Raw genomic sequence first — 14,089 nt, forward strand, 5'->3', positions numbered from 1 at the left:
CTGTCAAAAATGTTCAGTCGGGTAATGTGCCTTTTTGGAAGCACGTATCTGTGTGAAAAACTTTTCTTGACTATGAACTTTAATAAATGCAAGTACTTGTTGAAGCTGTACTCAGAGTTTCTACTGTAACCTTGATCAGGGCAAATGTTGCTCAGCTGTGTGAGCAGAAGCGCTGCCAGGTCTCTGGCAAGAAATAGAATAAAGCACAAATGTATTCAGGGATTGTATGTGTTGGTTCAGTGCAATGTTTCAATAAGTTATTAAAAACATGGAAATAAAAAAGTAAATTTTCAAAAATATTGCGCTTTCTTGTAGTGCTTGAACGTTGAAGTGGCCCTCCTATGAGACGACAATACCAGCAGTGGCCCCAGGCCAAATTGAGTTTGAGACCCCTGATTTATTGTATTTAAAAATTACATGTATGGATTTGTTAACAAGAACAAAAACTAAAACATGAGTCAAAGATGCATGAATAATTTGAAATAAGTTGCAAAAGTCAGGTGGCGCAACTGCAAGGAATATAACTATATGATATTATATTTCAAGCTCTAAGATTATTTACTGAATTTTTAAATCGTTTAATAGTTTTAAGTTAAAGGCATGGTTGGTAATGATGAGAAAATAGCAAAAAGTATGGTAGATTTGAAAAGTTATCCAACCCAAGCAAACAGCCCAGTGTTTCCATCTCTTTTCCATTTCTTCCGAGCAAGAAAGTGTCCAACGCTTCAACACTGACAGTCCGTCCCTTCAGGCCTCCCTCCAAAGACACTCCCCCAAAAATTATCATTATGAAAGTAAACAACAAACATGGCTGTCAGTTCTTACTTTTATACAGTAGTCAGACCTTTCAGGTTTTTAAATAATTAATTTCTTATTACACATGGACGAGTTCCATGTGATCTCAGAGCCTCTTAATTCACAACACACACGGCTCACTCATGACTGGGACAGCTTTAGAACACACACCTGGAAAAGGCTGTATACCAAAATATTTCAAAACATTTTGAACCATGTGAGGTCAACATACCTTAAAGGTTCGAAATGTTTTGAAATATTTTGTCACTACTTCCAAAGCCATTCAGGTGTTTTTTTAAATAATATAAATATAAATATAATATAAATATAAAAATAAAATAAATATTTACTACTTTAACTTCAATAGAGACTTTTGACTTGCATTATTTTTTTGTATTTGAAGTAAAAAGGCAATTATTCAGCCATAATCCTGTCAATATAAATGTTGTCAGGTGGCACAACTGGTAAACCTCAGGTGGTGCAACCAGATAAAAGATGAATTTAGAGCAATAAATAATAGGTTTAAGTGACCAAATAGTTGATAACTATAATGTTAATAACTATTGTATTGCATGTATTCATTTGTATATTGTACAATTATCATTTTAAATGTAAAATTGGATGCTTAAGATACCAAAAACCTGGCCAATAGAATGCAATGATCTTAGATTATTAAAAATACAAAACACATCCACAAAATAGATATGTGTTAGACACTGTAGACACTCTAAGCCTTAGAGTGTCTACTAAAATCTTTGGCAATAAGGGATACTTGCCAAAGATTTCAGTTATAATGAATGGTAGGAAATTTGATGACATTTTTTAATCCAGTGAGGTTAAAAATGAATTTAACCACTTTGAAAAATAATTTAACAAATGAGACTTGTTTAACAACATTGTTCCACACACAAAGATATGCCTTACATCCAATTTGAACATACTTTTTAAAATGATCTTTTTAGAAGCCTTATTCGTCATTGACCCTAATACCTCTACCATTCCTACTACTATTACTACAAAAATACTAGTACAACTACTACTACTACTACTGTTATTACTGCTACTACCAATACTAGTATTACTAGTATTACTACTACTCCTACTATTACTACTACTGCTAATATTACAACTACTACTATTACTACTAATACTACCACTGCTATCACCAAGACTACTACTACTACTACTACTACTACTACTACTACTACTACTGCATACTTCGAATACTAGAATTGCCATTATTACTACTTCTTCTACTATTAGTTCTACTACTACAGTTACTACTACTACTTTTACTAAAATTACTTTGACAGTAAAATCTTTTAGCTTCCAGCTTTTCCTGCATTGTAATTCAGCCTCTTTAGATTATGTAATTTCACTTCCAACTCTGCCAGTTTTTCAGCAGTAAGGTTACATGCTCTTGGGCTTTACCATTTTTAAGGCAGGTAGTTTCACAAATCTGTATTTTCAGCAATACTTTGTAATTGGTTTCAACTTGCAGCATTCCAACGCATTTTCTGCAGGAAATGCCTTTTCTAGTTCCGTTTGATAATTTTGAAATCCTCCGACAGGATACTGGTATGGCCCTTTAAATCTGCAGTGGAAGGAGGCGGGACGTGTTATTGTACAGGAAGCTGGTCCTCGCGGTGGTTGCTAGTGTATTCTGGTGCATACATGGTTACTATCACCAGGGCTTCCAGCGCAGGTTCGTGTGTCTGTTCTGTATCAATGCATCTCTTTTACTCTTCGCCTCAGTGTTTCCTCCAGCTGTCGGTCTGTTGGAGTAATGTTAGGCGTAACGTTCCTATGCTAACGGATGGTTTTAGTTCATCTAGCTCCAGGTTAAAAGAATAAACTGCAATCATCTCATCGGGGAAATTATCATTTCTAACCCAAGCCAGCCAGCAATGAACCTTTATTTATGTTGCTGACTGCACGCATGCCATTGTTACGTTAACGTTTTAGCCATGAGGACGCTTCCATCAACACTAGGGAAGAAATAAGTTAGTATATACAACGTAAAAGCACGCTTTTGTTAAGTCTTTTAACAGGCAGTGTACAAAATAACGCTAAACTGTAGACTTGTTAAGTATTTGGTAGCAGCTATAACGCTCTGCGTACAGTTTGACAGCTTTGGCACATGCCTCTCCATATTCACAGTCATTGTGACTAACGTTACTAACGTAAGCAAGGTTTGAGTAAGCCTGATGTTACGTCGCTCTGTTCATTTTTCTTCAAGAGGTTTAGTTTCCGCATTGTCTCTTCACTGCCCCAGAAAACAGCGCACATTAGCGTTACTGGTTACTGTGCGAGACAATGACGCCGAATAAAGAATAAGAGAAGTATGTTACAAATGAAAATACCCAGAGTGTTTGACTCACTATCATAAGTTTGATATTTAAAACGTAAAATACGGAAGCCCTAAACGGACATGATTGAAGTAGATAAATAAATACCGTTATCTCGATAACACGAGTTAATTATCTCGAGAAAACAAGCTTAGTTATACCGAGATAACGCGATAATTAACTCGTTGAATGTTAGTTAGTTAAGTCGTTTTTAAGAGAAAACGAAAGCTAGTCTTCTCTTATAAGCCTACTTAAAATGTTTGGGTCCAATCAGAACCCAATTCTGATCTGCCCCCCCCCCATTTGTAGTCTTTGTAACACTCCAAGCTGAATGAGGTCTGGGAGTACACATTTTTTATTGATCCTGGGGGTAAATTGGTTTACGTTTGACGTTATATAACATAAAGTATGAGAGAATATAGAAAATAAAGAAATATGTGCATTACTCTACAATATAACGACAATACATTTGGTCAAAATACAAATAAGAAATATGTGGATTACGTATAATACAATATACGATTTATACAATATAATACAATTTATGATTAAGTGTAAAAATTCAAGAATAGTAAGAATTAATAAGAATATTAATTTCAGTCACTGCTCAGTGCTTGGACTGTATTGGACTGGAACCAAACACCATTTGGTTCTCAAGCCAAGTCCCTACGAACTGAGCTACTGCCGCCCTTTTACCAGCCAGGAATTAAAATGTCCATCTGTGATGTGTATACTGCTTTCATTTACCACCACACATCACTCAGAGTGAAACTTGAAGCCTACTTTCTCTGCCTCTTAAGTCTCCACTTGGAACCTGTGAGCCCTGACCCCCTGTTCACCTGAAAGCTTACTGTGGACAGAGTACGCAGGATGGAGGAGGAGGCCCGGCCCTTCCTGGGGAAGTTTGTGGAGGAGTTCCCAGCTGCTCTGGAGGAAGGCAGTCCACTACCTGTCAGCCCTCTGAGCCGCAAAGTCACCCTGGAGGAGCTGCATGGAGAGAGCCTTGAGCTGGGCCTGAGGCTGCTGGCTTCCAGGTACGACTGAGAGGGAAAAGTACAAAAAACGTTTTTTACATGGTCTTATTTGGCATCCCATTACAGTCTTATATTTAAATCATTGCAAAGGGTACAGTATCCACATGTGAAAACTTCTTCCAAAATAGGAAAAATGTAGCACAGTTAGTAAGGTTTTTTTTTTGTTTGTTAATTTTAGCATGATTGTAATTGATGTAATAGGTTATAAGGTTACAATGTACATTTTAGTGTCATTTTACAACAGGGCTGCACAACAAAATGCAGTTTGTGGTCCCATTTATATATATAATATATCACACAGTAAGCTGTGGTGTCATTGTAGTTAATGCATGAGTACTTGGTGCTATTTGCACTATCCGCCCATCTTGTGTGTATGTGGTGTGTATGGTATGTGGGTGGTGTGTGTGTGTGTGCCAGCATTCCTCAGATTCCTGACAGCTCTGCTCTTGCCCTGCTCATTCAGTATGAATAATTGGCTTTGCTGACTTCTAACTGCCAGGGTGGACAGAAAGATTCCTGACACACTGTATAAACGTGAAAGCAGACAGTACCAAACGAGAGCTGTAGAAGAATAGAGCTGTAACATAACAACAGGACTCCCCCCTCATATCTTCCTTCAATAATATAACTCATTTCTGATAATCATATATCTTCCGTGAAAGTTCGGTAAATGTTCCATGTGACTTAATTCCGACAGGACAGGACACATCACATGATATTTGACACCTGGTGTGTAACGGAGTTGTTAGTTGGAAGATGAGTATATCAAAGAAGAAAAGTGTTATGTGACTGGAGTTTGCTCCCACAAAAGAGAAAAGTCGTGAAAAGTGCCTCATCCTTATTGGTCTTATTTACTCTGCACTGTGGAAATCGTCTGTAATCATCAGTCTCCCCTCTCAGTTTTTGTTCTTCAATGATGAGCCTTAGATAAGCTTGGAGCAAACCTTCAAACAAAGCTAAACTTATAGTAGGAACAAACTAAAATAGATTGTGTGAGGCCACAAGAACCATTGGCTTCTTTGTGCTCTCTCTTCCGCTTACATTTCTTCTCTCTGTATGCCCTCTCTGGAAAACGTTATATCCTGTCTGTAGAAACACCATTGTTCTCTCCACTTCCTGTTTCCTTAGCACAGTATCCTGTAAAAAATGGAATGGAATTCTGTGAAGAAGAAGGCGTGAAAAATGATAGAGTTGATCTCCCCAGTTACATTTTCATTAACCAGTCCCTCGGTAAATAGGCATTAATTGTGGTCCAGTTACATTTGTCCCACTTGTGTTTATTTCTGTACTGAGGTGGATCAGTCCCATCTGGCTGTACAGTAGTGTAATTTGTGTATCACTAGGCTACAAAGTCTGGTGAGGGACATTAATCCTGTTCAGATCCAAACAAAGTACACAACATTCATTTCTGCTTGTCTCTGTTGGTTCAGGGGGGCTCCTGCAGGTCTCAGTGCCCTCCTGTGCCAGGCAGCGCTGTCCCAGCTGCTGCAGAACGACCTTTCACCTTTCCACTGTGCCCAGGAAGCTGGGGACAACCAGGAAGAGGAGCAGCAAGTAGTCTGTAAGTGTTTTACTTCATGCCCCTTTTTCCAGGCTGTAGTTTGTGGTGCTTTTAAATGATATTGTGTTATACAGAGGGGTGTTGCTAATCTTTAGTCTAACCTTATTGATAAATGGGAGGCTTGTTGCCAGCACAAGACATCACCTATATATCTTCACTGACAGTTAGGGGCAGTGGACATTGCAACAAGTTGTGAAGACTGCATTGACATATTACCTTAAAAAGTATTTTGCCTATTAACACATCCAGCAGACACAGAGTGTCATTCTTATTCATATGTAGTCATGTTTGTTTCCACTACTCACTCTCTTTTTAGCTGTGGTTTGGTATCCAGCAACTCCTGAGAAAAATATGTGGCCCTTTAACTGCTAAATGCTCCACTATGTTCACTAGCTAGTCTCTTAATTAGCCTGACTGCTGTTTAGTAGATTTTTTTGATGATTTAATACTACCACCGCCAGTGCTTCAGTCAGAGGCAGTCCAACGTCTCTTCCTCAACAAGCTAATAGATGTGGCGCTGGCTTGGCATCAGGACTTCCCCTTGCATCCCCCCTCCCCCTCCCGGTTCCTCTGCTGCTCCGTTCATGCCATCAAGAACACAAGGAGGAAGATGGAGGACAAACACTTGGCCCTGGCTGAGTTCAACCAGCTGTTTGGAATCCAGGTACAATGCTTTCACTGTAACAACACTGGTCTTCTTTTAAAACACCTTCAAAATGAATAAACTTTTTTCTCTATACCATGGTCCAGAGCGGAGCAGATTGTGCCTACTACGCTGTGTTCGATGGCCATGGAGGGCTTGACGCTGCCACCTACGCTGCCACTCACCTCCATGTTGCTCTGAGTAAACAGGAGACTCTGCAGAGTGACACAGCCACAGCCTTTAAAACAGCCTTCAAACACACAGATGACATGTTCAGGGGCAAAGCCAAGAGAGAGGTACTAAAGCAGCACCGAGCCAACATCCTGAAGCACATGTTTCAGCTGACATATACCTGCACCATCACACACGCACGCAAACTGGTGTTATTGTGCCACTGGTATATTCTCTGCACACGCTCTATTCTTATTCTAGTTGTTTAAAAACCCTTTTACAGCCGACGTCACAGTGTTAGTTGGAGGAGGGAAAGTCTGAGGTAAACACTAACTACCTCAAAGGAGTAACACATATATAATGCCATCATGCTGTGTTGTTGGGTGCAAGAATCAATTATGGATAGTTTTGAGATGATAAACTGTGATTCTAAGCTCTAGTGAGCAACAATATCTGCGAAACATTTCAGAGATGGAGAGAAAATGAATGAGAAAATGCTCCTCAGCAGAAACGGCTGCTGCTTCGCTCACACAATTAACTATTAAGAGCAGAGACTAGAGGCAGAGATTAGATTAGAGACCCACAAAAATACGTCACCATGTTTTCAACAGAAAAAGGCTCTAGATCTCTTTTTATTTATTGTCTTACTTCCCTAATTATCTTGACTTAGTTCTGCCTTAGCTGCTGCCACATCTCAATTTCCCCAATGAAGGCTTATCTTATCTTAAATTACAACCAACTCATAAATTGACCAATTAAAAGAATACTATAAATCAATTAATTCATATTTAATTTAAATGATGCATTATACAAGTACAATGAATTTATATTATCAGTTAATTTACAAATGAATGATATTTCTTATTTTTAAACACTATATTACTATTTGAATTTCAAAGTGGAATCACAAAATTTGTTTTACAAAGGCTTTTATATTGAACTTTGTTATTGTAACAGATGTGGGCAGGGCATGGAAAAGGATGACTAAGGGGATTGTTTTCCAGCTTATTTCTGCTCCTAGAAAGACATTATAACCCACTCATTTCCTTCTGGTCTCTTTCTGCACCTCTGTCCGCTCAGCAATGCATACAGCACTATCTCATTTCATTCTTATTCTTAAAATACAAACAGGTACATGAATTTGACATTACAGTATGTTTACTTTTGCATTTACAGGAAAACATCTAATCTAAATCATAACAACAAATCTTAAAACAACAAAAAAAATACAGGAAAAACATGTCACACCTGGTGGGCAAAGTAAAAAGGTACGTGTGGTTGCGTGACTAAACGGATATTATAAATACATAATGACCCATTACTGTACTTGGGTTCCGTTCTCCTTCTTCAACAGCAACCCCAGGAAACATTGTAAAAATGAGGGTAAATGTAGACAGCTCATGAGGATAAAAGGAACGTCAATAGACTCAGGTGTTAATGATCAAATTAAGAACCGGCCATGGTGTGTAGACCGCATCATGTCCTGTGTCGTGAAGGTCTTAACCCAGTATTTCCCTTAAGTGACGATGCGTCTGACACGGACAATGTCCTCCTCTCATGTGCTACATGTGTGAAAGGGAAGCTTTGGACAATGTCCAGACATGTCTCTCATGACATTTATCTGAGTTCGTATGAGAAAGCAGCTTGAGGATGTTGAGGGTTTTGTGGTCAGGCTAATTGATAAGGTGTGTGTTGTCAGCGCCTGCGGAGTGGCACTACGGGCGTGGCGGTGCTGATCCAGGAACAAGAGCTGTCTGTGGCTTGGCTGGGAGACTCTCAAGCAATACTGGTCAGGAAGGGACAAGCTATTACGCTCATGGACCCCCATAAACCAGACAGAGAGGTAGGGTTACCACACTCACACACACACACACACACACACACACACACACACACACACACACACACAGCACTCTGCTACCAGGAACATGATCCCATTGCAATTTTCTTGGCCGATTCTAACTTTGAAAGTCTGACCTGCTGATTTTCATTTTTCATTTTTTCTAAGAGCTATAATTTACAGCTGACACAAACATTTTTGATATTCTTCTTTCATGGAAAATTGACACTCAATTGTATGTTCATATTGAAACATTGGCTATTATATAACTTACATTTTCTCACACTGCACCAAGTTACAGGACCTTTTCTCGATCTCATGCATACAAATCTAAATATTGTTCGAAAATATTTTTACGGTTGTCCCTGTTTGGCTTATTTAAAACATTGGCAGCTTTCTGTCTTCTTCCCTCACACTGAATACCTTTCACACCAACGACATGTGTGTGCAGCTGTATTGTGTGCTGCAGCTGCTGCCCCGTGCTTGACGCACATGTTGTGTTACTGTCTGTGCCTCTGTGTGCGTGATGTTAACTCATCATGCGGCACACGATACATGTCGGTTTCATCTGGTGGCCGATCCATCAATGCATCTCTATATTGACACATTTATTGGATCAAATGGATTCAGCCTAACAAGAGCCAAATAAATGTTGGTGATCATGGGAAATTACACATTTCCTCCCAGGCTATTTCTGCTTTTACACGTTACACAAACATTTATCTGTTTGCCTGACTGAACGTCTGTACTGCAATGGTTCTTCACCAAAACAGGAGTTGATGAGTTGATTGATGACAGTCACATGTGGCTTATGTGGAGTTCAAACTCACTGTACATTTTTGTTGAAATGCTGATTCAGCGTTCCAACAACTGTTCTTGAATCTTTATACTTATATTCCTTCCGTACGTTTTTTGGACTCTAACTACTTCTGCATATGTTCAGCTACAGAAACCGTTCGGCTATTAAAATATTCAGCTCTTTATGGACATGCAGGCCATGACTTGTCTTGTTTCTTTTTTTTTTTTTTTTTTTTTTTTTTTTTTTTTTTGAAATATTAAGCAATATTCATATTTTCATATCTTTACAATGATTGTCTATGGACAAAATCCTCAATTCCTCTTAAACCACAGCTACCACTGATACTACTGCTACTTTTTTCTACTCCTTCTACTACTTCTACTAGTAATAATGCTTATACTACAACTACCACTGCTGCTACTATAACTACTAACACTTATGCTATTACTACTACAACTGCTATTATTACAACTATTTCTATAACCACTACTACTACTATTACTACTACTGCTATTACAACCAAAACTACTACTACTGCTATTATTACTACAACAATTACAACTACTAATGCTGATACTACGACTACTACCACTACTAATACTTCTACTACTACTACTACTACTACTACTACTACTACTACTACCACTGCTGCTGCTATTTCAACTACTACTATGACCACTACTACTGCTATTACTACTATTACTACTACTATTACTCCGAGTTCTACTACTACTAATTATTTAACCACTATGAAGTAAAATCTTTAAGCTCCCAGCTTTTCCTGCATTGTAATTCAGCTCTTAGCTTCTTTATATTATGCAGTTCCGTTTCCAACTCTGCCAGTAATACATTTGAACTACAAGGCTTTTCACCACTTAAGTTAAATGCTTTTGGGCTTTAACATTTTTAAGGCAGGTAGTTTCACATTTCTGTATTTTCAACAATACTTTGTAATTGATTTCAGCTTTCAGCATTCCAACGTATTTATGGCAGGAAATGCATTTTCTAGTCTCTTTTGTCGTCCACTGTCCAGGATGAGAAACAGAGGATTGAGGATCTTGGTGGCTGTATCACCTTCATGGGTTGCTGGCGTGTTAATGGCACCTATGCTGTATCCAGAGCTATAGGTAAGTCCATCACAAAACACAAGAACAGAGAAAAATGCATTTAAGTATTATCCCTATTTTTGTTTTGGTCTTAAAGCTTAAAAACATTTTCATTAAACAAACTGTGACTTCTGAAGCACTAGATCTTATTTAGGGGCTTCTTGGTAAAGGGGGTCAAAACACCATTTTTAAGGTAGGTTTGTGAATGAGGCCCAATGTAACTGAATAAACCTGGGGCCATTCACATTTTTGAAATAAGTGTTACCTGTTTACTAACCCGAGAACAATGACGAGAAGTCACACAGCTGAATGTGTAACTTATTCTGGAGTTGTTGTCTCTCCCTTATCATTTAACACAAATCAGACCTCTAGTCAATGTGTGTGCATGGCACCATCTACAGGAAAAACTGTGCTTTTTTTGTTGTTGTTTTTTCAGGGGTACATGAAATTGGTTTATAACTGAGAATAAAAGTGACCCATTTCAAGCTGTAAATTAGAAACAAAAAATTGTCTCCTAGAATCACTTGTAGGTTTTTTGTTACAGCCAATGCACAACACTTCTCCCATAACAACTCTGTCCTTGGTAAATATAGATCGACCTTTAAATTATGTCACTTTGTCTTTCCCCTGTTGATAAAAAATTGCATCCACACTGAACTATGCCTAATTTTCTTCTCAATTCTCCTCATGCTCCAGATTTTTTTCCTTTTTCATCTTTTGAGTATAGCAGACGCCTGCTCCCTCTTGTAAACATTTAGGAAAACTGCAAAATTATCCATTTTATTTAATGTCATTTAACTGATTCCTTGTTAAACTTAGGAATTCTGTGCTGCAGCATTTTGAATATTTGTACTGCAACAAACACACTAACACTGACATATCAGTGAAAATCTTATAAGTCAATAACGCAGCCTATCTCTTTGTCGCCCTCAAGTCTGATCTGAGTAAGTTTGCTGTGTTTAGCTGAAGCTGCTAACACAATCGCATGCCTCCTTCAGGTGACTTTGACCAGAAGCCCTATGTGTCTGGAGATGCTGACTGCTCCACAACCCAGCTGTTAGGGGATGAGGACTACGTACTGTTGGCCTGTGATGGCTTCTTTGATGCAGTCAAACCTTCAGAAGTCCCACATCTGGTCCTGGATGCACTCCAGCCATCTGTTGACCCAGAGGGCGGGGGAGATGCTCCGCTTGAACAGTCAGAGGACACTGTTGGACTGAGAGTCGCTCAACAGTTGGTAGCTCACGCGAAAGCAGCCGGATCAAGTGATAACATCACAGTGATGGTAGTGTTCCTGTGTCCAATTCAACAGCTTCTGTCTCAGAACTCCACCAAAGGAACTGCACAAAATGCAGCACAGCAGTGAGGAGGTCTGCTGCTCAGACACCACTGTGCCAAGCTACTGCCTAACTCAGTATTTTTCTGCCTATTGTTGTCCCCAGGAGCTGTCAGACACCCTGCAGACTGACAAAGCTCATTGATGCTAGCAAAATACATGGACACAGCAGAGTGTAGTCATACTTTGTCAATGAGTGGAGGAAAAGTGTTACTTCAACTGTATTTAAACACGGTCATTTGAAAAGGTTTGATAGATGATGCAGTGCCAGATCAACCCAGACTCCTAGGCAAAAGTGAGCTGTGGGTCCAAGTCTCCATGTTCCCCGAAGCCAGAAACCAACCAGCATTCCTACTTTGGAATACTCTCTGCCTCAGGTTGGCTGCATATCAATTGGTGTGTGATCATTAATTCCTTTAAGGATATGCACTATACAAGCATTATATCAACTTTTCTTGTATGTATGTCTTTTGCATGTGAAATATGGTTTGATATGAATGTGTATTAGTTTTGTCATGTGATATTGACTCTTTAAAAAGGGCTGTGTTTTTGTGGAAAGGGTTCTCTGCACTCATCTCTTGTAAAAAGAAATAGAGCCAACATGAGTATTGCAAGCATTTAAATGTTGTTTCTGTTATTACCCATTTTACTCTGATGGAAAGAAAATACTTTTTACTCAAACAGATGTGTGATAATGAAATGAAAATCTTAGTGATTTATTATTTTGGAGACAGAAAACTATTTAAAAAGCAACTTAACCCACATTTGTGGTTTTAATTCTGCTCCTTGAGCTTAAAAACAAAATTTTCACTATTCAGAAAAAATCTTAAGAGACCAGTCACTCATCATTTCTTTCTTGGATCATTGGACTTACAGAATGTAACCTGATAGGATAGAGGTCTGATCAATTACATACAGGTTTGATCCTTGGAAGCTCTAATTTTCATCTTGAATTCTGAATTCTGGTTATTATAAATTTCAAAGAGAACAACTGAGGTTTAGCAACAGCGTAGTTACTGTTGCTATGCTAGCCAAGCTTTCTGCTTTCACCATGGATCTATAAGACACCTTGATACAGCATTGGAGGCAGGGCCTCTTTAAATCCAATAAAAGTTGCTAAGCAGCGCATGAAGCAAAACGAGTTTGACTTCAGAATACAAAATTCCGATACAATTACCAAGATTTTTTGGCAATCTTCCGCATCCATTGGCCCATAGAGCAAGAATTAGCAACTAGCATTTCCTTTAACCCCAACTCCCAGCCTTCGGCCCAGCCCTGTTCTCGGGCACTTTTACATAAGCAGAGGAATGAAATAAGCGTGAATTTTGGCATCATTTAATGATTTAAAAAAGGGCTATTCAAGTGTTAATACTGGGAAGTTGATTCACCTCAAAAGAAATTATCCGCAGAGTTACAGACGTCTCTTTCCCAATGCAAATCTATGTGAAAAAGTATTTTTGGGTCCTGTGGCATCACGTGATGGACTCACAAAACCGTTTGGCAACTATTTAAGATTTGCTTTAAAGCCAGGCATTGTTCCAGGAGGCTTGGCTTTCACATGGGACACAGAGCCATCAGTGCCAGATTTACCATCTCAATTTTAAGTATATTCCTAAGTAAAGCCTCCTTGATTTCAGTCAGAGGTTTTCTAGCTGGCAACCTCATTTTTTTGCAGCTGAAAAGTCAACTATTTTGCAGATTTATCAGCTGTAGCTAACTAGCTAATGTAAGCTCCATGACTCCAGGTATTTTGTTTACAAACATGAATCTCTCAAAATGGGCCTTAAATAAATTTAGCATAGCTCCTTTAAGGATTAGCAAAATGATATAACAAGCTTAATATATGCTAACTGTTTGCCTTGGAACAACTGCTGAGTTTCTACTTAAGGTAGCTGAATATGCTAATCTAAGCAATTTCGGTTTGGGGGAGGAGCTTAGTGAAAGGTCAGTTCACGCCACGTTAATTGAAATAGTTTTCGTAGATATCTACGGCCTTTTTTGGTCTTTATGCTCTGTATTAGTACTTTTGTCAATTTTAAGTTCTCATCTATCACATCTCATCCATATGTATTCAATTTTTAATAAAGATTCCAGATTGGACGTCTTTGAGCTCATGGATTCAAAAAAAGTATTTCAGGTTCTGCAGTGAGATTGGTTTCACATGACATTAATTTGAGTTTTTTCTCTCTAAGTGTCTTCAACTGCACATTTACCAGTCGCGTTCATGCATTTATATTTTTATTCTATTGTTTTTTTGTTATTCTTCTGTTGAAATGGGAAAAGAGAAAAAAAAAATATAGGCTATCAAAAAGCTCATAAAGTTTAAATCTGTCATTAATAGATCATTTAAGAAAAAATACCAATGTCTCACAACATTACATTGAGAAGTAGCTCATCATTGAAACCACTTAAACCTAGCTTGAGCTTTCTGGTTGTTTTAACCACATACATACATA

At 38.4% G+C, this 14,089-nt stretch overlaps 1 protein-coding gene across 1 annotated transcript; it reads left to right on the plus strand.

The window, feature by feature from the left end:
• Nucleotides 1–2,397: 2,397 nt before the first annotated feature.
• LOC129117051 (protein phosphatase 1F-like) lies at nt 2,398–14,070 on the plus strand. The gene is made up of 8 exons (XM_054627631.1): nt 2,398–2,500; nt 3,944–4,177; nt 5,608–5,738; nt 6,200–6,402; nt 6,489–6,677; nt 8,252–8,395; nt 10,225–10,318; nt 11,296–14,070. Exons 2-8 carry the CDS (start codon nt 4,014–4,016, stop codon nt 11,661–11,663), a joined length of 1,293 nt encoding a protein of 430 aa, XP_054483606.1. The 5' UTR covers nt 2,398–2,500; nt 3,944–4,013; the 3' UTR covers nt 11,664–14,070.
• The last annotated feature ends 19 nt before the right edge of the window (nt 14,071–14,089 follow it).

The sequence above is a fragment of the Anoplopoma fimbria genome, unplaced genomic scaffold (genome assembly GCF_027596085.1).
Source record: "Anoplopoma fimbria isolate UVic2021 breed Golden Eagle Sablefish unplaced genomic scaffold, Afim_UVic_2022 Un_contig_13268_pilon_pilon, whole genome shotgun sequence".
In the NCBI taxonomy this organism is placed as follows: Eukaryota; Metazoa; Chordata; class Actinopteri; order Perciformes; family Anoplopomatidae; genus Anoplopoma; species Anoplopoma fimbria.

Excerpts from the sequence above, each read along its gene's own strand:
- LOC129117051 (XM_054627631.1), top strand. The coding sequence starts at position 4,014 with ATGGAGGAGGAGGCCCGGCCCTTCCTGGGGAAGTTTGTGGAGGAGTTC. Across the intron at positions 4,178-5,607 it reads CTGAGGCTGCTGGCTTCCAG|GGGGGCTCCTGCAGGTCTCA; the intron begins GTACGACTGAGA and ends CTGTTGGTTCAG. Across the intron at positions 5,739-6,199 it reads AGAGGAGCAGCAAGTAGTCT|TGCTTCAGTCAGAGGCAGTC; the intron begins GTAAGTGTTTTA and ends TACCACCGCCAG.